Source organism: Thunnus albacares, chromosome 7, assembly GCF_914725855.1.
Source record: "Thunnus albacares chromosome 7, fThuAlb1.1, whole genome shotgun sequence".
Classification (NCBI taxonomy): Eukaryota; Metazoa; Chordata; class Actinopteri; order Scombriformes; family Scombridae; genus Thunnus; species Thunnus albacares.
Window position 1 is genome coordinate 27051319 of NC_058112.1, and position 26531 is coordinate 27077849.

General features: G+C 40.6%; 1 protein-coding gene across 3 annotated transcripts in view; it reads left to right on the forward strand.

The window, feature by feature from the left end:
- Positions 1-26531, forward strand: part of map1ab (microtubule-associated protein 1Ab) — a 78681-nt gene that overhangs the window by 51299 nt on the left and 851 nt on the right. For 2 of the 3 annotated variants that reach the window (XM_044356470.1, XM_044356471.1), the window contains exons 4-7: positions 9474-9556; positions 10151-10288; positions 10675-24574; positions 25636-25868. In XM_044356470.1, coding sequence (XP_044212405.1) covers positions 9474-9556; positions 10151-10288; positions 10675-24574; positions 25636-25868 — 14354 coding nt within the window. The remainder of the gene's footprint in view (positions 1-9473; positions 9557-10150; positions 10289-10674; positions 24575-25635; positions 25869-26531) is intronic. The other variant, XM_044356472.1, reaches the window with a different exon arrangement.

The window sequence follows — 26531 nt, forward strand, 5'->3', positions numbered from 1 at the left end:
CAAATTGGATAAATTTCATCACTTTGGCGAGGTGTTAAGTACTCTGGCATGAGTTAATTATAGTGGCTAAGGTGGTCAAAATGACACAGTTATGTAGTTAATTATAGTAAGTAACAGGTAGCAAACATGGCGTGTATTTGAGTGTTCAGTGAGATCATATTTAGACAATAGAGCTGTAAGGATTAGTCAATAAATCAATTAGTTGCCAACTATTTTGATAATCAGTTAATCATTTTGAGTCGTTTTTTGAGAAAAAAAAAGTCAAAATTCGCAGATTTCAGCTTCTCAAATGTGAATATGTTCTGTTTTTTAGTCCTCTGTGATAGTTAACTGAATATCTTTGTGTTGTGAACAAAACAAGACATTTGAAGGTGTCACCCTGGGCAGTGATAGACATTTTTCACCATTTTCTGGTATTTTATTGGCCAAACAACTAATTGATTAATTGAGAAAATAATCGAGAATAATTGTTAGTTGCTGCCCTATAACACAAACAATAAAATATCACTACTACACTATCAGTAGTAGCCCCCGTTTTCTTCTACTCAAAATTATAACTGTTCAGACCTGTGAAAACATGGGAATAATTCAGCGTATTTCAGGATCAAAATTTCAGTGACTCAGCAGTCGCTTGATGCTTTTCAACACAAACAAATGCTTTACTGGTGGGTGAAGATGCAGTGCTGAAATTGGCATAGAGGACAGCCAGGTCTGCACTGGCTTTTTTTAATTTTCCAACCCACTTCACACCAGTTTATCTCCAAGTTCAGACAATAGTAGCGAGTCCTGGGGAAGGAATGAGCTCACATTAGGCAAATGAGATTAAAAACAAGGTAATAACTTTTGGACGTCGACTCCAATCAACCTCTGTTGATCTGGTGAGTATATGAAGATGAAGCCTGACGCATCAGTTTAGTTTCATTAACTCGCTCTTTACCTAATTTAACTTGATTTACTTACTATCAGAGTTAAAGTAATAGGATATTTGATGGGCATCAACTAACAATTGGTTTTTAGTCCATACAGTATGTAGATATTCAACAAATAATCTAATCTCAAGTTTTTAGTTTTAAACTGTGTTCTCTGGAGACTGTAACGCCTTTGTAATGCCATTTTGATCTTTCTCCAGCCATCCACTGACTCCTGGTCCATAAATGACCTTTGACTCCTTTCCAGTCGATGCTGTGATCAGTTTTGGTCTTTTGTCCAGACTTTATATGATGTCATACAGCACTCCTGTCTTTCTGTCTTGGCCCCTTATGACTAGTCGTTAAAGCTCAACCACATAAGGGAGTCCCACCAGGATCCTTCTGGTGGTCCCCAATGAGTGACTGGTGTCTGTCCTGGTTTTAAATCAAGGACTCTTATCTTCATTTTAAAGGAGTTGACATATAAATACGTATATGTACGACCCAAGGGTCAAGAATGAAAGGAAACGCTCAAAGTATGGATACATTTTTTGTCGATTCTTTGATTTTATAAAACGTAAATGAAAACAATGTCAAATGCTAAACTGAAATACCAAAATCCAAAGGTATTACTTAACAATAACTTTAAAAAAACAAACTCAGGTGTCATTTTAGAGAACAGCAAAAGAATCACTTAATGTGTTGATCTTTTGGGTAAATTTATTGCAATCAATAGGCTTACGTATTTTTTTTTTACAATTATATGAATCTAAGAAAAAAGTAAGTACTTGCATTAAATTATTTGATAATCAGAATTGTTTTTGATTAACTTAAATGGTCAACTAATCAAATAATGGTTCCAGCTTTAATAATAAGCTGTTCATAATGGTCAAAGCTAAAAACTTCCATCCTAACAGCACTGATGGCTTTGTCCTTTGTGCCTGTGTGCAAAGGTGGGTTGTGCTATAGTTAACTACCATGCTAACCAATCACATTTGTGTTATTTTTAGAACAGGATGTTGCCTCCTTCCTTCTCCGTCTGTCTTGTATCACATTAGAGTTACAGTATGGCTTGTACATTTGAGAGCGGAGCTGTCCGTGGTGCTTAAGTCATTTTCAGCTTTGTGTCATATTTTATGATACACTGACACTTACTGAAGCTAAGCTCCAAAACACCAATCGTACGCTGTCGTAACGTCAGTGGTGAGTTAAAGTTTGTTCTGCACTTTAAATATATCAACCTGCTAACAGGAATCAGTCCCACAGGCTCACATTTTTCTAAAAATGAGCTCAACTTCATAATGAAATGCACAAGAGTCTGGCTCTCTAGAACGAGCTACTGTTACCTGTTGTCTTCAAATTCCTTGAACCCTCCTCTCACCATCCCTCTCGCCACTGTGAATGTGGAACATGCTATCTGGAGCAGTGCAGTGGCTGGGCCTCGGTCGATCAGTGCTCCGTTTTAGTCGCCTTTAAACAGAGCGTTCTCGTCTTGGGAGTTCAGACGTGGATATTTATATCAAGCGGGTCAGCTGAAGAGGAACCAGAATGAGCAGAAACACTGAGTTCTGTCTGACAAATGACCTTCCTTCCTCTGGGCCTCGCAGTTATGAACACAGTCGAGGCGAGGACTGAGAGGGAGCGAAGAGTTCACCTCCCGAGATCTTTAAGTTAACCGATAGAAGCGGGGCAAATGACATCCTGTGTCTGCACGGCCACCAGAGTTATTTTTGTCAAGAAAATGGATCATTGCAGATGTGTGATCTCGGTGAACACAGAGGCTCCTGCTTGGCATTACTTTTTTAAATGTCACCATTTCTTTGATCACGCCACCATGCATCATGCTTTGGACAAAAGTTAAGTTCAGGTTTAAGGCTCATATGTTCTTAAAAGGGAGAATTAGCCTGTTGCAAAGCATTGCATTCATCATAAATAAAAGACTAGATATATATAAATATAAATATAGTACACAACACTTTAAGAGGTATGACTGGTAATATTTCTTACTGTCAACAAATCATCAACAAATCAATCAAAAACACATCGATTAGCCACACTGTCGCATTGATTGACATGTTTCTTCATAACAATGAACAGTGGCACTGTAGTTCATCCCACATTGTTGTAAATACTTATTGCCGCTGAAAATAGTTCCTAAAAAATGCAGTAGTTACTCTTGTTTGAGTATTTTCTAAAAAAGCACAACGCACAGCTGTTTTGGTATTGGACGTCTCATGTGATTTTTTTTTTTTTTTTTTTTTTGATGATGATGAAATATAGAATAACACTCGTCCTAATCTTTAAATTAATATATGAGAACTGCACATCAAAGATAACAAACATTACTTTCCACCACACAGTACGTCAGTATGTTTTTTTTCTCTATATGTCGGCTGATTAATAACAAGAATTTGCCAAACAGAAATGTGTGTTTAGGTAATTTAGAAACTGTGTTACCATTAAAAAGCAAACATTTTACAGTCAACTGTAAAATGTTCTGATCAATACATATTATTGACACATTTGTTTCGTTTCTTATTTTTTATGTTTATTTAATAATCAACTTTAAGAGGCCCTAATCAAAAATAAATCAAATCAAAAAAGTGACTTTTTTTACTCTTAAAAATCCAGCGTTATGTTGTAAAATCCCAGTTACTACCAAAATTGACTAAATCTTGATGAATAAGGATGAATAGATGAATTATTGTTTTAATAGCAAAGAAGTACTATATTTACAGCTTCAACACTCACTGACTGACTGTTGACAAACACTAAATCTCCACAAATTTAGCTTCTAGTTGCAGATGGATTTTTTTTTTTTATTCTCAAAGTCAGTTTCTATGTTTTATTTTGCAGTTAGTGAGGTGCATAAATCTGTGGCAGTGCTGCACTAATGATATGAACCACTTTGATGTTCAAAATCACAGGCATATTACTAAGCTAGAGAGCCAAGTGATATGATAAGAAGCCGAGACGACTACTTAAGATTGATTCAGCTGACGAAGAAAGCAGATGAGCCAGCGAGAGCAGTAAAGCCTTTAAGAAATGCGAGATGTTTTAAAATAATGTAAGTAGAAATTATCAACCAGTGTGAACATTTTCACGAGTCTCTTCTTTTTGTGATGCATGAAATTCCCAAAATGCCTTCAGCTGAATGTCACTTTTCATGATGGGATGATGCTTCCTCTCTGTCGGGGATGCCAGTGAAGGAAAGCCATGGGGATGAATGGATGAGGGCAACTTGGCTGAACATCACACTCTTCAAAAGGACTGTTTAAACAAACATATTTAAGCTGAAGAACAGACGTTAGCCTGCCTGAGGAGGCTTCAGCTTCATACTGTTTGTATCTCAGTGGATGCAATGAGACCTCCAGGCTGACTCACATCACTGGGTTGTAATTCCCTGTAACAGCCTCATTAATTTATTACAATTTTACCTAACTCAGGGTTAAAAGGAGGGTGTGGATCACAGTATGTCGCACAATGTCATTATTACACACTGAGATATATTTATCACCACTGGTGGGTAAAAACCTTTGCGTTTTTACCCACCAGTGGTGATACTTTACCACTGGTGGGTACTTTACTTTAAAGCCATCATTAGGAGTTTTTATGCTTCTGTCTTTTTTTAGAATAACTTTCCACTTATACGTTGTAAATATCAGTGGATTTTGGAGTTAATGACTTAATTTTTGAATTGGAAAAAGGTTTTATAAGTGAAAAAGATCCTTCTGAACCCAAGAACCACATAGTTCTTTGTTTTAAATGAAATTAAGAAAATATGTAGTGATTTGTTACATTTATAAAGTTGACTTCCCTTCCATTTGCTGTGTGAATATGTGTTATTTAAGCTTTAAAGAAAAAGTCAGATTAAAGAATTTATTGTTCTCATCACATACTCTGATACAAGATGATGTTTAAAGCCACTTTGTGTAATTTTTTTTTAACTTTAAAATTATTCTAATGACATTTTGTTTGTTGTTTGTTTGCAGAAAACAAACCAAAACTACAATAAGGAGGCACCAAAGTTGGAAATTTTCATATCCTACATATTTGAAACTTTGTTTTTGATGATTGACTTCACTAAAACCTTCCCATTAAGGAAGGAAAGTTATCAGCATTGGAGACCAAACCTAAAAGGCCTCAACTTAGCAACAACAGTGAACAGTGTTGTGACTCTAAAGATGTTCATTGAAAAATACCTTCATTAAAAAATAAAACCTTTATTTACAAAACAAAATGAAGGACGTTATAGCACAATGATATCTGAGACGTAAAAAAAATCCAATGATGATACATTTTGACTGATTTAGGTTTCATTTTTTAAAATAAAAATATACATATTGTTGATAAATATCCCTTAAATATGTTTTTTAAAGAGTTTTGTACTGATTGACACCATATATCAGTGTTTCTGAATGGCCTCAAACATACCTTTGGCATTTCTGTACTACTGTATTTAGTTATTTATTAGCCAAAACTTACAGATTTATTGGTCTTACTCTAATCTTGAGTCATGGTATGTTACAGTCACAAAAGCTGAATATTACAGGGCCTTTTAAACTGTTTGTGCCTCAAGGTCACAACACACATTTCTGTCCATTTGGGAGTGAAAGTGAACCTGATCTAAGAGACCTCCAGCCCGCAGTGGCAGTGACAGTTCTCTCAGACGCTCTGCATTGTTGATGTTCTCTGAGCCTCAGGGAGGGAGGACAGCAGCGTTTCAGACTCACTTAGAGTGTCTTTGTTGTTGTAGTATCACATTGTGCCAGTCTGCAGTATCAGCGAACAGTCACCCTGCAGGCAACCGTGAACAGCAGCTAGTGCAGTCTCTTCTGTTTTCACCTGAGAAAAGCACATCAGGAGGTCAAAGGGACACACTGTCTCTCTGGGCTTCATCCTCCTGCAAGTGGATTTTTTAAATTTATACCACAGTTGGATGACGCCGGCGTCTCCGGTGTCTGTATGGATGATGTTGCCTCAGTATTGTGTGTGTTGCTCTTGTCAGCGGTGGAAGTATCAAAGCGAACTTGCAAATCATCGCTCGCCCTCTCGGCTTAGTCATCGTGCTGTGAAACCGGACGCGTCTGTGGGCAGATCTGCTGAAGTGTTAGAACTCCTCCTCACTGCTGTCCCAGCGTTGTTCATATGAGCAGGGAAGGTGTCGTTCTCTGACCGGCAACAAAATCCCTCAGTCACCTCCCCTCTCTCGCTCCATCCAGGGGTCAGTTTAATAAAAAATCGTTTTGTCTATCTGACTTTAATGTTGGTAACTGCAGTGTGTCTGCAGGAGGAGGAAAAAAAAAAACATATGGTCGTCATTGTGTTGCCATGGTAACATCAACAGAGGGAGCCACATCCTCAATTTGGCTTCAGTGATGCTTTTCTGTGTTTTAAAAGAACAGTATGTATGATTTACTGGCATCTAGCAGAACGGACTTGGCAGAAATGGAATATAATATTCATAAGTATGTTTTAATTATTGTATAATCACCTGAAAATAAGAATCATTGTGTTTTTGTTACCTTAGAATGAGCCCTTTATATTTTATATCTAATTATAGGGAGCAGGTCCGCTGAGAAGAGTCTAGCTGTCCCCCCCCCGATGTTGTCACTCAAACGGCATGTTACACAAAGTCCTTACTGTGGCAATATTGCTGTCTGTTCAAACATGGGTTGCTGCTGCTGAAACCCAATAGGCAAGACAATTTCATTTATATACCGTAGCACATTTCATACAGAGCGGCAATTCTGAGTGCTTTACAAGTTACATAAAAGAATTTTGCATAAAAGAATCAGGATACGACAAAAGAAGAGCAATTTAGAACATCTATAATTAAAAGTACCAGTATAAAAAAATGATATGACAAGATAAAACTGAATAAAACGGAATTAACAGGATAATAAAAGTCACAGTGCGGTGAGAGATATGAATGAACAGTACCACCAAATTATAAATTATAAACAGAAATATTTGCCTTGATTTGCGTTGGAGACAAAATATATGGATCTACTTTTTGATTCTTCTTCTATTTATTCTGCATAAACCGCTGTTGCTGCTGCTGGAAATGTGAAATGCAACTTTTGCTGTAAGCCAGACAAGCTTTCCAAAATGAGACGACACAAGTCCTTTTCTTAAATTCTTCTTTTTTTAGGGTGACTGACTTTGTAATATCTGTCCAGACTACAGATGAAAAATAGCCTCTTGGCTAAGTCTAGTGCATTTACAGCAATGTTTATTAATGTGCAATGTCCCTGTTAAATATAATAATGAGATTTAAAACAAGTAAAATGGAATAGAAAAGAAAAATAAGCTAAAATTAAATTAAACTTAATTAACAGAGTAATAAAAGTCACAGTGCAGCGAGAGAGACAAATGAACAGTATCAAATTATAAACCTCAATTTAAAAGAAGCGAGAGTTGGAGCAAAACCAAAGTGGAGACAAAAGTTGAGTTACAGGCAACAGTGAACGAGTCGGTTTTAAGTTTAGTTTAAAGGTCAGATTGGGACAGTGTCTAACATAATCATCGTAGGAGGTTATTCCAAGTAGCGCAGTAGGAAAACGAAGCCTCCCCGTGATTTGTGTCGACACCACGATAATTAGCAGACTTGTCAGGTTTTCTTTCAGGTTTATATGGAGAAAGCTTGTCAGAAATATCAGTGAAGCAATATTTAAAATCAATAACTCTGGCAGCTGCATTTTGAACCATTTGTATTTGCCTAAAAGCTTTTTTTGGTAGACCTGAAAAAAGACTGTAGTACAATAACAACCTTCTCATGATGAATAACTGGATCAGCTTTTTGGTTTTTCTTCTATTTATTCTACATAAACAGACTGTGGTACTGCTGGAAATATGAAATGCAACTTTTATGCCATGAGACAGATGAGTTTTCCAAAATGAACCACCAGAGCAGTCAATGTTTTTATGATCCGAATATATTTGGAAACACTCTGACATTTCTTTATAGGAAAATGTCACACATGACTGCTCGCAAGATAAGAGGGGAAATGTGGTTGAATATAAAAAGTGATTCAGTTCAGCTCCTGCTCTTCCGTCAAAGTTATAATGTTAACGCCATTTAGTTCAGTGAAGAATAAGAAAGCCTGTAATACATTAGGCAGATAAAGGCAGATAATATGGTTGTGATTATCATCTGTAATATAACAGCTTATTATTGAGTACTCCTTCCTTTCAGTCACAGATGGTCTAGACTTATAAGAACTGCTCTGATTACCTTATTGATATCACTGAAATCCTTCAGCTTTTATGACTTTTTTTTTCCTTATGAAATGACTTTTCTCAGCAATTTCATTAAAACTCTTCCGACAGCGTATCAGTTCCTCATCCGTCACAGTATCTTAAAGCATCAGAGGTCTTTCATGGAAAACATGTTGACAGCCCAGATCCTAAAAAGATGGCGAGTACTGCAAACTCAAGGGACGCGCTGACGATCCCGGTGGAGCGGTGGAGTCACTGAGATCCCCCTATTATTAGACCTCTCTAATATTAGAGCGTGCATCTGTGCTGAAACAAAGGGGAATTAAAAGCTTAACATCACCTCTGAATGGAGAGAAGTGCTGATGCATAATTATGTTGAATATGCATAAGGATGTGTGTGTGTGCGTGTGCTCAACAGTAAAGTGCGATTTGAATACGACATGAAATGACACAGAATACACTAACCGGCTCGACATTTCATAAGTGCAGTTTTTTAAGTAAAGTTTAGGGGTGAAAACACACTTGTTCTCTTTTAATATGTCCATGGCACACACAAATAAAAAAAACTAAATGATGGAGGTGAAACAAAACAGGCATTTTGTAAGACTTTGCTGGATTTTTAAAAAAATATGAGCAGTGCAGATGGATGATGTGAGCTGATATTTACTATGATTTACCAAACATTTAGAGCACAATCTTGGCATGCCTCATATTGATATTGTACAGTCTAAAGGTGCCTTAAGTTTGTGTGTATACTCTAGAGCTCACTGATGAATTGGCCTGACCGTTATATCAGCATTGGTTGTATATTTCAGCTGAAAACTGACAATAAATTGGAGTACATTACATATTGTTTGGACACCAGTCACAGAGTAAAACTTTATTTTTCAACTGTAAAACGTCCTGCCCAGTAAATTTCTTATGGGTTGTGTAAAGAAAATTAGTATTGACCAGTATATCTTTATCAGATTTTATAAACTCTCTAATATCAATATCTGTATTAGCCTATAGTATACTCATTGCTTTGATTTTAAACCTCAATCAACAGACATCAGTGACCTATTTCCTATTCCGACTTTTTTTTTCTGATGTACAATTAGGTTGCTTCTCTCTATATGGTGATTGCCCCACATACAATGCAGTAGTAAATCTCCTTGACTCAAAGAGGTTTTCCAGATCAGGTCTGGATGACGTCCAGCAGGATTTCTTTACGACAGACTGTTGAGCGTCCTGTTGGCAGCAGCGTTGGTCAACTTGTTTACCTCGTCCAACCTTCGGGCCTCGATCGAGTTGGATGTCTTACTTCTCATGAAAGGTGTTAATGTTTTGAATCTTCTCCTACAGGACAGAGGACTCTCCACCACAGAAGTGATGTCCTAGACACTGTGGTGCTTGTCAACCCTTCACAAGACACTGTTGTATCAGAGGTAAGGTCAATATATTCAGAGATATCCTGTTGGTTGTAGGTACACTTACATATCAATGGTGTAATATGTGAAAAAAGTTATACTGAGTTTATGGGTGTTATGCTACTGTATATCTCTGCTGACTGACACATTCACCTCTCAATTAGGATTAGAAAGAATATGAACTAGAATATGAACTGCAAAACTCTTTTTGTAGAACTGAATAAAATACAGTATAAAATTTTTAAAAAATCATGTTTTGAATCAATATTTTCTGATCAGGAAAACTAAATTATGAATTTAGGCAGACTGTACGTGACCGTTTTCAATACTCTGTGATATGAACACATCAGTCAGCTTCCAGTTTGTTGAGGATATACAGTAATAAAAAGACTGGTGATGACCTTCGTGTCTGTTAGATTTTTCTGTACTCGATGCAGGACATTAACTGCTAAATTTTGTTGACCTTGATACAATTTTACTGCATCTCTCATTGTCAGGGAAACAGGTATGTATCTTTTTACCTCGGCAATGTTGTCTCTCCTTTAACTGTCCTCCCCCCCTCCCCCCCTCTCTCTCTCTCTCTCTCTCTTTCTGTGTGTGTGTGTGTCCCAGATCCAGTCTCTTGTCACAGACTCAGCAGGACACAAGCTTCTGGTCTTGAGTGGCCAGAGCTCAGATCACGGTGGCCTTCTTCTTCAAACTGGGGTTTTCACCTACCAGACCTTTTCAAGTATCTTTGCTGATCCTGGGGTAAGTCAAATCTACTGTCCTCTTATACTCAACAATAATCTGATGAAAATTTTATACTCTACAGTGAAAAAATGCATGTCAGTGGTTTGGTACAGTTTGATATGAAAGGATAAGTACTGTACACGGTTTTGGATACTTTTTAGGGATTTATTTGTTAGTGCTACAGATAAAAAGAACCTACTTTTGCTAGAAATACAAACTCACTATTGTACATTTGGGACATTGGAAAAGAAATTGCACAAAAGAGAAGAAGAGAGTAAAGCATGTCTCTTTGACTTTCACAACATTTTATATTTTATTTTTGTAATCTATGTCTTTATAACACAAGTCCGTCCCATCGATGCGTATATCACTGACTGATGCGTCTGGGTTTGTCCATCCTGCAGGTCAGTGAATTACTGGGAACAACAGCCCCCAAGCAGCAGGCAACACTTACTGTGTCCTGCCGCGGGGAGGTGGGCTGGAGCTCCCTGGGACAGCAGCAGACCCTGCGGGAGTTCCTGGAATACAAACTAAACCCTGAGCCTGTTCTCACCAAGATGGAGGGCGTCACCGAGTTCACAGAGTACATCTCTGAGACGGTGGACGTCCCTTCACCGTTTGACCTGCTGGAGCCACCTACCTCCGGAGGTTTCCTGAAACTGTCCAAACCATGTTGCTACATCTTTCCTGGCGGACGAGGAGACTCCGCTCTCTTTGCTGTCAATGGCTTCAACATCCTCGTGGATGGAGGCTCTGAACGAAAATCCTGCTTCTGGAAGCTGGTCCGTCACCTGGACCGCATTGACTCGATTCTACTCACACACATCGGCGCTGACAATCTCCCAGGTATCAATGGGCTTCTTCAGAGGAAGATAGCAGAACAAGAGGAGGAGCAGTCTCAAGGCTCCACCAACTACAGCGACTGGATGAAGAACCTGATCTCTCCAGAACTAGGTGTGGTGTTCTTCAACGTACCAGAGAAGTTACGTATGCCAGAATCTAATCTCAAAGTGAAACGCAGCATCGAAGAGGCCTCACTTACTTTGCAGTACCTTAACAAACTGGGAATCAAACCAGAACCACTGTTTCGAGTGGTCAGCAACACTATTGAGCCCATTACTCTGTTCCACAAGATGGGAGTGGGCAGGTTAGACATGTATATTCTCAACCCTGTCAAAGACAGTAAAGAGATGCAGTTTTTAATGCAAAAGTGGGCTGGCAACAGCAAGGCCAAAACCGGTATTGTGCTCCCCAACGGGAAAGAAGGAGAAATATCTGTGCCCTACCTGACATCGGTTACAGCCTTAGTCGTCTGGCTTCCCGCCAACCCTGCAGAAAAGATCGTCAGAGTGCTGTTCCCTGGGAATGCACCACAAAACAAGATCCTGGAGGGACTAGAGAAATTAAAGCACCTTGACTTCTTGCGCTATCCTGTAGCCACACAAAAGGACATTGCTTCAGGAGCTCCTCCCTCTGTTATAAAACAGACAAAGTTAAAACAAAGAACAGACAGCAAAGAGAGTCTTAAATCCTCCCCGAAGACTACTGCAAAGATCTCAAAGAAAGAAACTGAAGGACAAGATGATACATCAGTCACCACAGAGGCAAAGAGTGACTCTGTGAAGGAAAATATATCAGAGAAAAAAGAGGAGAAAAAGCCTACCAAAACCATAAAATCTAAAACTGATGTGCCAGAGAAAAAGAAACTCCTGAAAGAAAAATCCATAAAAAAGCACTCCAAGGAAAGGGTGTCAAAAATGGATGAGAAAAAAGACAAAGAAAAGAAAGAGATCAAAAAAGTAAAGAAAGACGACTCTAAAAAAGATGATAAGAAAGATGTTAAATCCAAAGAGGACAAAAAGAAGGACACATCCAAACCTGAGCTGAGAAAAATGACAAAGCCTGACCTGAAACCACTTACACCAGAGGTCAGAAAGACATTACATAAAGCTAAAGTGTCAAGCAAAGCAAAGACTGGAAAAATCAAAGCAGCAAAGGCTGAACCTGCTGAACCGAAGCCAGAGGAGCCAAAACCAGAAATTATTCAACCTGAACCATTACAAAACGGAGCTGTTGAGGGCATATCTGCTCCCTCCACACCTGAAGACCTCACCAAGGATTTTGAAGAAATGAAAAAAGCTGAAGTTGTAGCTGTATCAGCAGAGCCACCAGACACTAGTGAGGTTTCATTGGAGCCAATAGCACAAATTGAAGAGAAGCAGGAAGCACAAGAAACTATATCTGAAATCCAACCTGGCACAAAGTCTCCTGAAAAAGAAGTATCAGAAGTGAAAGCTGAAGATGAGGCCGAATATGAAGACAAAGACAAGAAGTTGACACAAGAGAGAGAAATGGAAGAGGCTCAAAAGTTTGAGGATGAGGGAGCCGCATCTCAGGATGAGGAAGAATTGGAAGAAGAAGAAGAGGCGGCTCCAACTGCTGAAAGGAAAACAGAAGAGGAAGAGGAAGAAGATATGGGGATCGGAGAGGAGGAAGATGAATCGAAGGAGGCAAAGGACGATGGGCTTGACAGGAAACATGAGATAGAAGAAATGGAGAAATCAGAAATTCTTGCTGCTAAGATTGAGATAAAACAAGAGCAACAAATTACTCCATCCAAGGAGCAGGAAGAGGAAGAAGAGGAGGAAGCTGTGGAGAAAGCTGAACTGGAGGAGGTGGAAGATTTAGACGTGATAGCAGATGAAGAGATTAAAGTCAAACCTGAAGATGCAGCTGAAGAACAAATGGTCACTGAGATCAAAACCACTGACATTCTGACTACAGCCAAAGATGAGGAGGAAGAGGAGGAGGAAGGCTACCTGTCACATGTGGGAGGCGCCACAGCCCCCATAACCTCAGTAGCGCAAGGTGCTGCTGCAGCAGAACCCATTTCCTACATCCAAGATGAGACCATTCCCGGCTACTCTGAGACAGAGCAGACCATCTCTGACGAGGAGATTCACGAGGAGGCAGAGGAGCGGATACCACACCTTCAATATGATGTCGGTACCTACGACATCTCCGTTCCAGATCAGACAGAATCATTTGTAAACATTCACGGCATGAGGGAGATGCAAGCTGCAGCCGATAAAGGTTTTATTCCTGGTGTGCAGGAGCAAGTATCTGTATTTACCAACATCATCACGGCTCCTCTGGCAGAGGAAGAGCACGTGTCTTCTGCAACGTCCATCACAGAGTATGACAAAATTTCCTCTTTCCCTACTTCTATCGCTGAAGATCAATCTGTGGCATCTGTCGCTGCTCCTCCAGCTGAGGAACCAGCCAAAACTACTCTTCCCGTGTCAACAACACCTGATGCTACCCTCGGCAAAGAGCAACCTCTCTCTGCAGGAACACTTTCACCACCTTCTTTAGAAGATGACAAACAACCCAAGTCTCCAGCTGATGACTTACAGCTTCCCATTGCAGAAGTGAAGACAGCTGCTAAGGGTCCTGAGGCTCATGATGAGGAGGAGGAAGAAGAAGAGGAGGAGGAAGAAGACCAAACTCCTAATGTTGACATCTCACTTGAAAAACTCCAGGAGGGCTACGCTTCAATCCAAATATTACAGAGCAAAGAGACAGACATCGAAAAGCTTGCTGTCTCTGCAACTCCTGTTTCAAAGGCTGTAGAAGACACCAAACCAGTCCACCTACCAGTTGAAGAGGAGAATATAGATGCAGTTGCACCTAAAGACATTTCATCAGTTGTGCCTACTAGACCTTTTGGATCAGACTCAGTAACTTCAGAGAGTGAGGAGCGTTGCTTTAGTCCGGATGATATCACTGTGAAAATGGCTTCCCCTACACACTCTGGACCACCGAGTGCACCTCATTCCCCACTCCGTCAGTCACCAGTGGAAGAAAAGATGAAAGCTTTTCCTGACTTGGAGCTGCAAAAGAAAGAGGAGCTCCCTGATGTTGTCACTAAAACTGAAGATAAAACCCTAAAGAAAGATGAAGCGGAGACAGAGGAACAAAAAGATGTCGACAAACAGAAAGCAGATCAGCATGAAATAAAAGTTTCAACATCTTTGGAGAAAACATTTGACAAGGACATAAAAGAAGTTCCACTGATGAAAGAGGCAGACAAAGACACTTCCCCAGCACCAGAAGATGTGGTCAAACAGACAGAAACAACATCTGTTGTTGCTGCATCTTTAACAGAAGTTCAACCACCCGAGTTAGAGAGGGATTCTCTCATCTCATCTGGAAAAACTGATGAAGACATAGATAAAGAGAAAGAACCTAAAGTGCCTGCTCAGGGTAAATTTCCAGAGAAGGACAGTCGTTTCCTGGATGATGGTGATGACAAGAAAGATGATGACGATGATCATGATGATAAATCTGCAGTTAAAACCATCAAGGCGGAACAGGAAAAAGAGACAGAAAAGGACGATACCTCTGATGTCAAACAAATCAAGGATGAGCAGAAACAGAAATCTGTCATCCCGGAAGATGTTTCTGCCGTTAAGTCCATCGTGGATGAGAAAGCAGAGAAAGAGGCAGTAATAGATGATACCTCTGATATTAAACCTGTCAAAGAAGAGCAAATTGCAAGAGACACTGTCGGCGTTGATAAAGCCATTAAAGATGAACAGAAAGAGTTTGAAAAGGACCTTACTCCTGAAGTTATAACTTCTAAAGAGGAAATTGTTGCTTCTGAGGACAAACAGATCAAAGATGAGCAGAAGCAGAAAGATACAAAACAAGACGAGGATTTTGACCTCAAAACCAAAAGTGACATTAAGGAGATGGAGGATAAAAAGGATGTTGTGTCTGATAGTAAGATTATGAAAGAGGAGGAGAAGAAAGTGGCAGAAAAGGATTTTACTCCTGATATTACCTCTATAAAACCTGAAGAGAAGGAAATCGAAAAGGTCCACACCACAGACGTCAAGCCTGTTAAAGACGAGATGGAGAAAGAGGCTATCTCAGTTACAAAGCCTATTGAAGAGGAGAAGAAAAAGGAGCCAGAGAAGGATGAAACATCTGATATCACACTGATCAAAGATAAGGAGGAGAAAGAGATAGAAAAGATAGATACTGCTGGTACCAAGCCTGTCACAGATGAGCAGAAGGAAAAGGAGACAGAGGTGGGTGATACCACTGTAGCTAAACTCACCGAAGAAGAAATGATGATTAAGGATGATACATCTGCTGTTGCGCATACCATGGCAGAAGAAAAGGAACAAGAGATTAGTAAAGATGCTATCTCAACAATTAGCCTCACTGATGTGGAAGAAAAGGATGTAACAATAAGTAAAGATGAGATTCTTGCTGTCAAGCCAACAACAGAGCAAGAAAAGGAGAAAGAGAAAGATGATAGCATTGACGCCAAACATGCCAAGGAACAGGACAAAGATGTGATGACAAGTAAAGAGGAGGCATATGCTTTCAAAACTAGTATAGAAGAAGACAAGAAGGACGACACGAGTAAAGATGTTGCTGCTGCTATTAAACCTACCAAGACAGAGGAAATAGATGTTCTGCCAAGTAAGGAAGATATTTCTGCTGTTAAACCAACAGTCAGCGAAGATAAGGAACAAGAGGAAGGTAAAGATGATACTTCTGACATCAAACTTACCAAGACAGAAGAAAAAGATGTTCTGCCAAGTAAGGAAGATACTTCTGCTGTTAAACCAACAGTAGACAAAGAAAAGGAACAAGAGGAAAGTAAAGATGATACTTCTGACATCAAACCTACCAAGACAGAGGAAAAAGATCTTCTACCAAGTAAAGAAGATATTTCTGCTGTTAAACCAACAGTCGAAAAAGAAAAGGAACAAGAGGAACGTAAAGATGATGCCATCAAACCTACCAAGATAGAGGAAAAAGATCTTCTACCAAGTAAAGAAGATATTTCTGCTGTTAAACCAACAGTCGAAAAAGAAAAGGAACAAGAGGAAAGTAAAGACGATGCCATCAAACCTACCAAGACAGAGGAAAAAGATGTTCTACCAAGTAAGGAAGATACTCCTGCTGTTAAACCAACAGTTGACAAAGATAAGGAACAAGAGGAAAGTAAAGACGATACTTCTGCCATCAAACCTACCAAGATAGAGGAAAAAGATCTTCTACCAAGTAAGGAAGATACTTCTGCTGTTAAACCAACAGTTGACAAAGAAAAGGAACAAGAGGAAAGTAAAGACGATGCCATCAAACCTACCAAGACAGAGGAAAAAGATGTTCTACCAAGTAAGGAAGATACCTCTGCTGTTAAACCAACAGTCGAAAAAGATAAGGAACAAGAGGAAAGTAAAGATGATACTTCTGCTATCAAACCTACCAAGATAGAGGAAAAAGATGTTCTGCCAAGTAAGGAAGATACTTCTGCTGTTCAACCAACAGTCGAAAAAGATAAGGAACAAGAAGAAAGTAAAGACGATGCCATCAAACCTACCAAGACAGAGGAAAAAGATGTTCTACCAAGTAAGGAAGATACTCCTGCTGTTAAACCTACAGTCGAAAAAGATAAGGAACAAGAGGAAAGTAAAGACGATGCCATCAAACCTACCAAGATAGAGGAAAAAGATCTTCTACCAAGTAAGGAAGATACTTCTGCTGTTAAACCAACAGTCGAAAAAGATAAGGAACAAGAGGAAAGTAAAGATGATGCCATCAAACCTACCAAGATAGAGGAAAAAGATGTTCTACCAAGTAAGGAAGATACTTCTGCTGTTAAACCAACAGTCGAAAAAGATAAGGAACAAGAGGAAAGTAAAGACGATATTTCTGCCATCAAACCTACCAAGATAGAGGACAAAGATGTTCTGCCAAGTAAAGAAGATACTTCTGCTGTTAAACCAACAGTAGACAAAGATAAGGAACAAGAGGAAAGTAAAGATGATGCCATCAAACCTACCAAGATAGAGGACAAAGATGTTCTGCCAAGTAAAGAAGATACTTCTGCTGTTAAACCAACAGTAGACAAAGATAAGGAACAAGAGGAAAGTAAAGATGATGCCATCAAACCTACCAAGATAGAGGACAAAGATGTTCTGCCAAGTAAAGAAGATACTTCTGCTGTTAAACCAACAGTAGACAAAGATAAGGAACAAGAGGAAAGTAAAGATGATGCCATCAAACCTACCAAGATAGAGGAAAAAGATCTTCTACCAAGTAAGGAAGATACTTCTGCTGTTAAACCAACAGTTGACAAAGGTAAGGAACAAGAGGAAAGTAAAGACGATACTTCTGCCATCAAACCTACCAAGATAGAGGAAAAAGATGTTCTGCCAAGTAAGGAAGATACTTCTGCTGTTAAACCAACAGTTGACAAAGATAAGGAACAAGAGGAAAGTAAAGACGATGCCATCAAACCTACCAAGATAGAGGAAAAAGATCTTCTACCAAGTAAGGAAGATACTTCTGCTGTTAAACCAACAGCTGACAAAGATAAGGAACAAGAGGAAAGTAAAGATACTTCTGCCATCAAACCTACCAAGATGGTTGAAGAGCATATGATAATATCTAAAGCTGATGATTTCTCTGCTACACCAACCAAGGTAGAAGAAAAAGAGACACTTAAGGATGCTGCCAAACCAGTCATGGAATCAGAAAAGGAACAAGAGGCTAGTAAAGATGTCATTGGTGCTGTCAAACCCATCAAGATGGAGGAAGAGGACATAATGATGAGCAAAGATATATCCGCTGTCAAAACATCTGAGGATAAACTGAGCATAAAGGATGATATTTTTGTTGCTAAACCCATCACACAAGACGAGATGGAGAAAGAAATCTATAAAGATGTTTCTGCTGTCAAATCAACAATAGAAGAAAAAGACAAAGCAGTGGATAAGGAGGAAACCTTCGCTGTCAAACCATCCAAGGAGGAAGAAGTGACAATTCAGGATCACAGTGCTCCTATCAAATCCATTGTGGAGGAAAAAGACACAGTAACAATTAAGGATGAAATTTCTGATATCAAACCTGCCAAGAAAGAGGAAAGCAAAGACACCACTTGTATAAAACCAATTACAGACGAGGAGAGGGTCGAATTGAAAGATGTTACATCTGATGTAAAACTCATCAAGGAGGAGGCAAAGGAAACACAGAAAGATGAAACTTATGATGAACAACAACAACTTGAGGTTAAAGATGAGAAAATGGAAAAAGAGAAAGAAAAGAGTGATATCTATGATTCTGTATCCATTAAGGAGCAGAAAGAAAAAGATGTAGACGATACTTCTGTCAAAACCACAAAGGATGACAAAGAGGTGGAAAAAAGTGACATTTGTGACAAGGAGATTGTAATGCAGCAGGCTAAAGAGCCAGAAAAAAGTGACACCTCTGACTACAAACCCATTTTGGAAGAAGTTAAAGAGAAAGAGATTGAAAAAGATGACACAAAAACTGTTGAACATCCCAAGGATGTGAAAGAGAAAGAGCATAAAGTTGAAACTGTCGCAGAGGAAATGAAAGATGCGGTCAAGCAGAGCAGTCATGAAGCCGAATCCATCAAAGAAGAAGACAAGGGAGAGCCTAAAGTTGGTGTATGTGGCACAGACTCCATTTTAGGACAGGAGATAGAAAAGGAAATGTACACTCCCACTAAAGATGAGATTAAAGGGAAAGATGATTATTCTTTTGAGTCTGAAGTTAAGACAAGTGATAAAAAAGAGGTAGATCTTCCCGTAACTCAGACCTTGGAGGACGAAAAGACTAAAAAGGATGATATTTGTGAGGTTAGTGACAAGCATATACATGAAGAAACCTCTGATAAGCTTGCTGGAGCTCAGAAAGAGCAGGAAACTTCTGGTGCTGCAGCAGTAGAAATGCAGAAAGACTCTTATTTAACACCATTTGAAGACCTGAAACCAGCAAAAGAAGGCATATGTGTCGCTCTCTGCCACACCCAGGAGGAGAAAAAAGAAGATAAAGAAGCAAAGGTCATTGTTAGTCAAGATGAGAAGACGGAGAAGGAAAAAGATGACGCACATGTTGCTGAACTGAGCAAAGAACAGAAAATGGAAAAAGAACAAGAAAAAGAGTATGAGACTGAAGATATCAAAGACGAAAAGACAAAATTAGAACAAGATGAAAAAGTAATCAAAGAAATTTGTATTTCTGACGTGAAGACAGAGGAGATCAGTGAGAAAGAAAAGTACGACTCCTCAGATGCCAAAGAGGAAAAATGGGAGAGAGAGGAGCTACAAGAGAAAGACCTGGACAAAACTGCCAAACAACCGGCACCGACAATAACAGCAGAAGCAGCGATGGCATCCAAGCCAGATTACAAGCCTGCATTTGTGGTTCACTCCTCCGATGAAGACAGGGAAGAAGAGGAGGAGGAGTACATTTGTATGGGAGGGGCAGGCTCCAGACCTTTGTCAGTAGAGCCAAGAAAATCAGACCATGACATCTCCTCTGCAGGCCTGCCACCACCCCAAACTCCACAGACAAGTGAGCCAACACCTGGACAGACAACAGTGATCATACCTACACTAACAATGCAGGAGCCCTCTATTGACGAAGACTTCAAAGAGCTTGGAAAAGAAGAATCCAGACTTTCACCTGGAGCTGACAAAGATGTTGTGAAAACTGAAACTACGCCTACACCTCTTGCCAAGCTGGAACCGTCCTTTGATATTGTCACATCAAAAGAGGAGACGGCCCCTATTCCAAAACAAGAACCAGCGTCTGATGTCCCAGCTGCTAAGGCAGAACCAGTGTCAGACTCAACAGACAAAAAGCCAGTGTTGTCAGCAGTACCGAGTACTGACAGTCAACCCAGAAGCTGTACACTTTCAAGCACTGAGAGCCAGTCCAGTGTAGAGGAAACACCACAACAGATACCGTCTCACATCAGCTCAGGAGTCATTCCTAAAGAAATGACAAAGATGGATGAGAAACCAGGCAAGGAGGCAGAGAGGGAGATGGAAGGAGAACGAGAGGTGGCTTCTCCAGGATTATCACAGCCATGTTCATATTTTATGTTGGACAAAGACTCTGAGGATGCCAGCCATGCTGACGTTGAAAAATCAGACTCTGCGAAAAAGGAAAGTGGTGATAAAATGACCCCAGAGAAGGAGACAAGCAGTGGAAGCCCACAAGATGAAAAGCAAACCTTTGGTGCATCTAAGTATGATCCATATGAAAAACCCATCCTGAGAGATCATGATCTGGACTCAAGAGAAGAAAGTGAGGTTTCTCTTGGTTTTGATCATACTTCAGACATCGGCATTGATGATAACAGGAGGACAAGCCAGACAGAAGCTGGAGGAGCCATGTTCCTCCTGGACGATCATTACAAAGAAGAGCCACTGTCCTTCAGCAGAGTCGACTACAGCCCAGTGTCCCTCACAGAGAGTGAAAGAAGCAGCCATCACAGTCGAAGTGCCTCCCCAAAATATGAAGACAGAGAGAAAGGCCAAGAAGAAGAGAGTGAGAGAGAAGAAAGACCAGATACACCTTACGTGGACAAGAGCTTTTCGTCCATAGACATGCAAGACAACAAAATGTCCCAAGCAGCAGAGTCTTTCTCTTGTGGTCCAAAAGAGGACAAACCAGAGAAATCAGAGAAAGAGAAAGAGGATGTGATTGGCGCTTCAGCAGGAGCAACAGGAGAAAGTGATCAAGTTTCTAGCAGCGCTACTGTTCTTTCAACAGGCCTATCATTAAGACAAGAAACACACCCTCCCTCATGGAGCCAATCTCCAGATCTCACCACTCAAGCTTCAGCTTCTCCTGTAGCTTTTGGAGAATTCACAGAAAAGAAAGCAGCAGAAAAAGAGAAGGACAAATGTGCTGAGTCAATGAAGGACAAGATGGAGTCCTCTGATAAAGAGGGCTCTCCTTCTGGTCGGTACTCACCAGCAGAAAAAGACATTTTACCCCAACAAGCACCACCTTGTGAACGTGAAGAAACAGCGACTGAATCAAGAACAGCCCCTGTCCCCACATTTTTAGGACGTGATGTAGATAATAATGTTCTTGCCTCTGACAATAGTCAGATAAGCAGCTCTGCCACTTGTAAATCCATGTTAGACTTTCCTGAAGGAAAAGAAAGCCTCATAGATAAAAGGTTACTTGTAGAGGGGGAAGATTTCAATGTTGATGATGATGATGACGAAGATGAGGATGAGGACGAGGAGGAAGAAGAGGAATTAAGTGATGTAGATATGGAGAAAGGTGCCAGAGAGCAGTCTGAAAAAGAAATGTGCAGACGTAGCTCAGATGATGGTGCTACGATAGCAGAGTTAGAGGACTCAAATAAAAAATCTCCCGAATCAAGTTTCCTTAAAGAGGAAACCATCTGTAGAGCTACACCTGATGACACCTCAGCTTCTAAAGTTGCAGACAAGCAGGACATGAGTAAAAAATCACCATCTTCTGAAACAAAGCCTCTTGAAAGGGAAGATAAAGATGAGGGTACTCCTGTTGGTGCAACAACATCCAAACTTCCTGAGGCAAAGATTGAGGATGCAAGCAAAACAGCTCCAAGTGCTCTCAAAATGGACGACAGCTGTTTGGCTCCATCAGATGCAACAAAATTTCCTGAAACAAAGAAAGCAGATGACAAAGACACAATGCATTTGTCTCCTGAACCAACAACAACAACAACGAGAAGGTTATCGTTTGTTGACGATGTCACCTCATCTGAAGTAGAAAAGTCAAAGAAAGGAGATGAAGACAAAATGTCTCTATCACCAGAACCAAGCTTTTTGACAAAGGAACCTTCTCAAGCAATGGCCACAAGCAGCTTGACTGGCAGCTTTGTGCCATCTGACCGTGCAGAGTCCATGCCCAAGCCGACATCTAGTCCTTCCCCTCCAATAACAGGAGGCTATGCTGATATCGGACAGAGCAGATCTGGAGGATATTCTGATCATTTTTATAGCGAGGACAGTCAAGTAGGATCGAAGGATGATAAGAAAGAAACCTTTGTGCTTTCAGGCGCCTCCCAAGAATCCAAGTTAAGCGATGATAAATATTACCAAAGAGACATCCGAGAAGAACATCTGGATGAGAGGCAGACCCCAGATATCACCGCAAAACATGAGGAAACTACCTCATCAGCGTGCACATACACAACCTTGACATACTCTTCTTCAACTTATTCCACCACATCTTACAGTTACTCGTCGTCTGCCTCAACTTCTGTACCTTTGAGCCAACAGTTTGGAGACAAAGTTGAAACGTTCACGCCAATATCAAGCTCCTTTGCTAAAGAGGAGCCATCGTTCACGACTGAGTCTACAAGCTCAGGCTCTGGAGGCCTTCAGAGAGACGAGTACATGGAGGTGACGACGAAACCTGCCACAAAAGTGTCTTTACCAAGTCAGTTTGACGAGACCAAACCGTCATCTCCAGTCTTGTCTACCACTGCCAAACAGATTGCGGATCAAAGCGGTTGTGCTAAGCCAGAAACGGACACAAAATCAAGCACTGATAGTTTTTATATGCTAGAAACTAAGATTTCAACATCCGCCGCTGCACCATCTCCACAAAGTACCGACCTGGTAAAACTGGCAGAGAGTTTATCCACGTCAGAGGCTCACTTTGATGTCTCTCCCCTCCAAAGGGCTGACTCCTCTGACAGGGGGTCCCAAGGCTCAGCAGAAGACGAGGAGCCTGATGATCTTGAAATGGAGGACAGCACCCTACCATGTCGTATTGAATGTCAAAAAGTGGCTGAGCAAAAGGAAACTTTTTCGTCAATAACTGAGTCATGTGTTGTAGAAAGTACCACACACACCACAGAGACAAAGACAGTCACCATGACCTCTACTACTGTTGTGTCTAAACCTGAAGTGGTGATGCAAACAACTCAACAGACAGCCTCAGTCACTCCACCAAGTGATAGTGGAGCTAGGGAAACCTTATGTGCCATAACAGACCTGCCCAAAACAGCAGAGGACAAAGAGAAAAAAGAGAAAACACCTGAGTTAAAAGAGGAAAAGACAGATGGAGCTATTGCACCTCTTAAGGAAGACACAAAGGTGTCAGAAAAAGAAACAAGTGAAAAACATGAAAAGACGGAGACTACGAAAGACACTGAAGTCAAGCAGAAAATAGAAACTAAACTGGAGGAGAAGATGTGTAAAGAAAGTGCAGAAGAGAAGAAAGTGACAACTGATCTTACGATGAGTGAAGAAATAGAAGTTGGAAAGGAAGCAGAGGCAGACAAAGTAGAGGAGAAAAGCTTGTTGGACAAGCCATCAGAGAGATTAGAGGTAAGGAGAAGGAGCAGTATATCTGACTGGGAGCTACTACAGAGGCCTGACGATTGTCCAAGTGCCCCGCCGCCAGGTTATGGTGATGATGATGAGGAGGAGGAAGCAATGGAAGCGATGGAATGGATGGCCAGTGCCCACAGTACCTCCTCAAAGGAGACATATCACACAGACGTATCACGCAAAGGAGATGTAAAGGCTGATCGTCCCTCTGACTTGCCCGCTGGAGCCACCTCCTTCTCTTCCTCCCCTCCAGGTTACTCCTCCTGCGAATATAAACATCGCAAAGGCGAACTGTCTCCATCCTTCATCAACCCCAGTCCCCATCGGCTCTCCAGTGACGAGGGTGAGGAGGAAGGCCGTAGCGACCACTCCCAAGAAGGGGATGAGGACGAGCATGAGCAACACTCTGTGAAAAGGAGGTCGCACAAGCAGAGGCGCCACCACACTCAGAGTTACCATGGAGACGCTGGACAGGGGCCACACCAGTTGTCCGGTGCCACGTCGTCTGGGATGGGTGTGACGTTAGCTGGAGAGGAAACACCTCCGACATCAGTGAGCGAGTCGCTGCCTTCACAGTCAGATTCTGACGTCCCTCCAGAAACCGAGGAGTGTCCGTCCATAACAGCTGAAGGAAATCTGGACTCAGACGAAGACGCTGAACATCTGCCGGTGGACAAATTGTCTGCTTCTGGAGCTGGAGGGGGCCACCATCCCCCATCACCGAGGTCAGCTCAGAAGACTCACGATCCCCTCCCAACCCCAATGAAGGACCCTCATCCCCACCCTCCCCACCCAGATGTCTGCATGGTAGATCCAGAGGCTCTCCTCAATGACCACGGCAGCACGGAGAAACTTGCCAAGAAGGAGCACAAGACCACCAAGGGACTTAGAAAGGGCAAACCCAAATCGGCCTCTCCTGCTCGAAAGGGAGAAGTCAGGAAGAGGTCTTCCACTCCAGTGAAGCAGGCTTCCAAGGACTCCGCCTCACCTCGATCAGCCTCGCTCAGGAGGAAGGACACAGATAAAAGCTCCAGGCTTATCAAGATGTCTGAGACCCAAGGTTCAAGAAGTGAGATCCTCAACCCTGGCAAAGGCTTGGTCAATGGAGTGAAGAGCAGTCCAGGTGTGTTAATATCATCATATCTTTCATCATGATACATGATACAACATAATTCAAAATAATTCCTGGGTGCAGTCAAAACAGAGGGTCTGAATTTGTAAGCATATGCACAAAACTATTCATCAAACCTTTACATTGAGTTATTTCATGATCAATTCACAAAACACTCTGTAGAAAAAACTACAAACAAAAACCTCTAAAAGAGCTATCTAGATATGACATCTGCTTGACACATATCATTGCTAGAAGATCAAGCAAAATTGGTCATTTTTTTGTCTGAGAACAATTTTGTTATTTGTTTCCCCCAAAACCCTGCTGAATCCTGTTTGAAATACTACATTAATTCATGTTTTCATGAATAAAAATAAGTTAAAAGAAGAAGTGAAAACACATATCACATTTGTGTCCAGGTAGTAACCACATTCACATGAACTTCGCAAAATCAAAATGCAATCAGGGAAACAGTTTGTGCATTTATCCCAATTATATAAATGTGATTAAGCTCTTGATTAAAATACATCTAAATATAGTAACATGAATTATTACATATGTAATAGAAGGTACTATTTTGGAAAGTTGTACATGTTACATTTAGTTAACAAAACTATTTGGCTGGTTTGCACAATTAACAGATTATAAAAACTACTTTTTCCGTGCAATTGTGGTTCTTTTTGCGACTTAATCATCAAATTAAAGACAATCATGTTAACAGCTTATTTCAAGAATTTCCTGTCTATTTACACTTGTTAATGTTAACTTCAGCTATAATGCAAACGACTGTGGTTATTAGAGATGGTGCAATAATATATTGCACATTAGAAAGCGTAACAAGTATAACTTGAAAAGGAAGCAGGAGCACATGACGTAGGATGTTGGATATGGAGTACAGACATGATTCTGTAAAGGTGCAATGATACATTGCAGTCATAATTTGTAGAATAATTTATGAATTGTTGTAAATAAATTAGCAAACAGAGAGTAATTTGCTCAGTTGAGCAGGGAGCTGCTCAAGGGGAAATTTCAGTACTTTTATTACACTAATGCTGGTTTACGATCTCGTCTAGGTAACAACTCACAGAAAACTAGTTCAGCCGTCCCTCCCGGACCACCCGTCTATGTCGACCTGGCCTACGTGCCCAATCACTGCAGTGCCAAGAACGTGGACCAGGAATTCTTCAAGAGAGTGCGAGCTGCGTACTACGTGGTGAGCGGGAACGACCCAAGCAGCGGGGAGCCCAGCCGTGGAGTCCTAGACGCCCTGCTGGAGGGCAAAGCTCAGTGGGGCTCCAACTTACAGGTATTCACGTCTGTCTTCATCAGTCTGCCTTCATCTCTCATATTCTCCACAGTATAGGTACTCTTTACAGATTCATATACTGTATACAGACAATATGAAGTTTACTAAGACTGTCAGGGTAAATTTTTGTATTTTAGGGTGCTTGTACTTAGAACACTTTATTATTGTGATACCTGTTAGCTTTGTAAGCCGAACAAATCCTCTCCTGCATCTGATTAACAAGGCAATTTTGCCTTCAGTTGACTGCTGCTGACCTGAACCTTGTGGATGGTCTACAGCGGCTTAAGATTTTCATTCCTGTCTGTGAAAAGAGATCAAATAAAGCTCAAGTGAGCAAATTAACCAAACTGAAATGTGGAAATAAAGTAGTGAATGTATGATTTACAGCCCAATTCCGCAAATCCTGATTTCTGTTGTGACGTTTTAAATGCAGGATATGGATTAGACCGGGAACATTGGCTGATGGCCACCATCTATCATGCAGCTGTCTGCACAATCCTAAAATCTCCAACCCAATGGGATGCCTCTGTGCTGAGATAAAACTGTTGTGCAGAATAACAAGTTCAATGACGAAAAAAAATGGAGAATATCTGCAAACTGGAATAAAGTTTCCAACAAATTATTTGACTGAAAAAAAATCCAAATGTTTCAGCTGAACCTTGA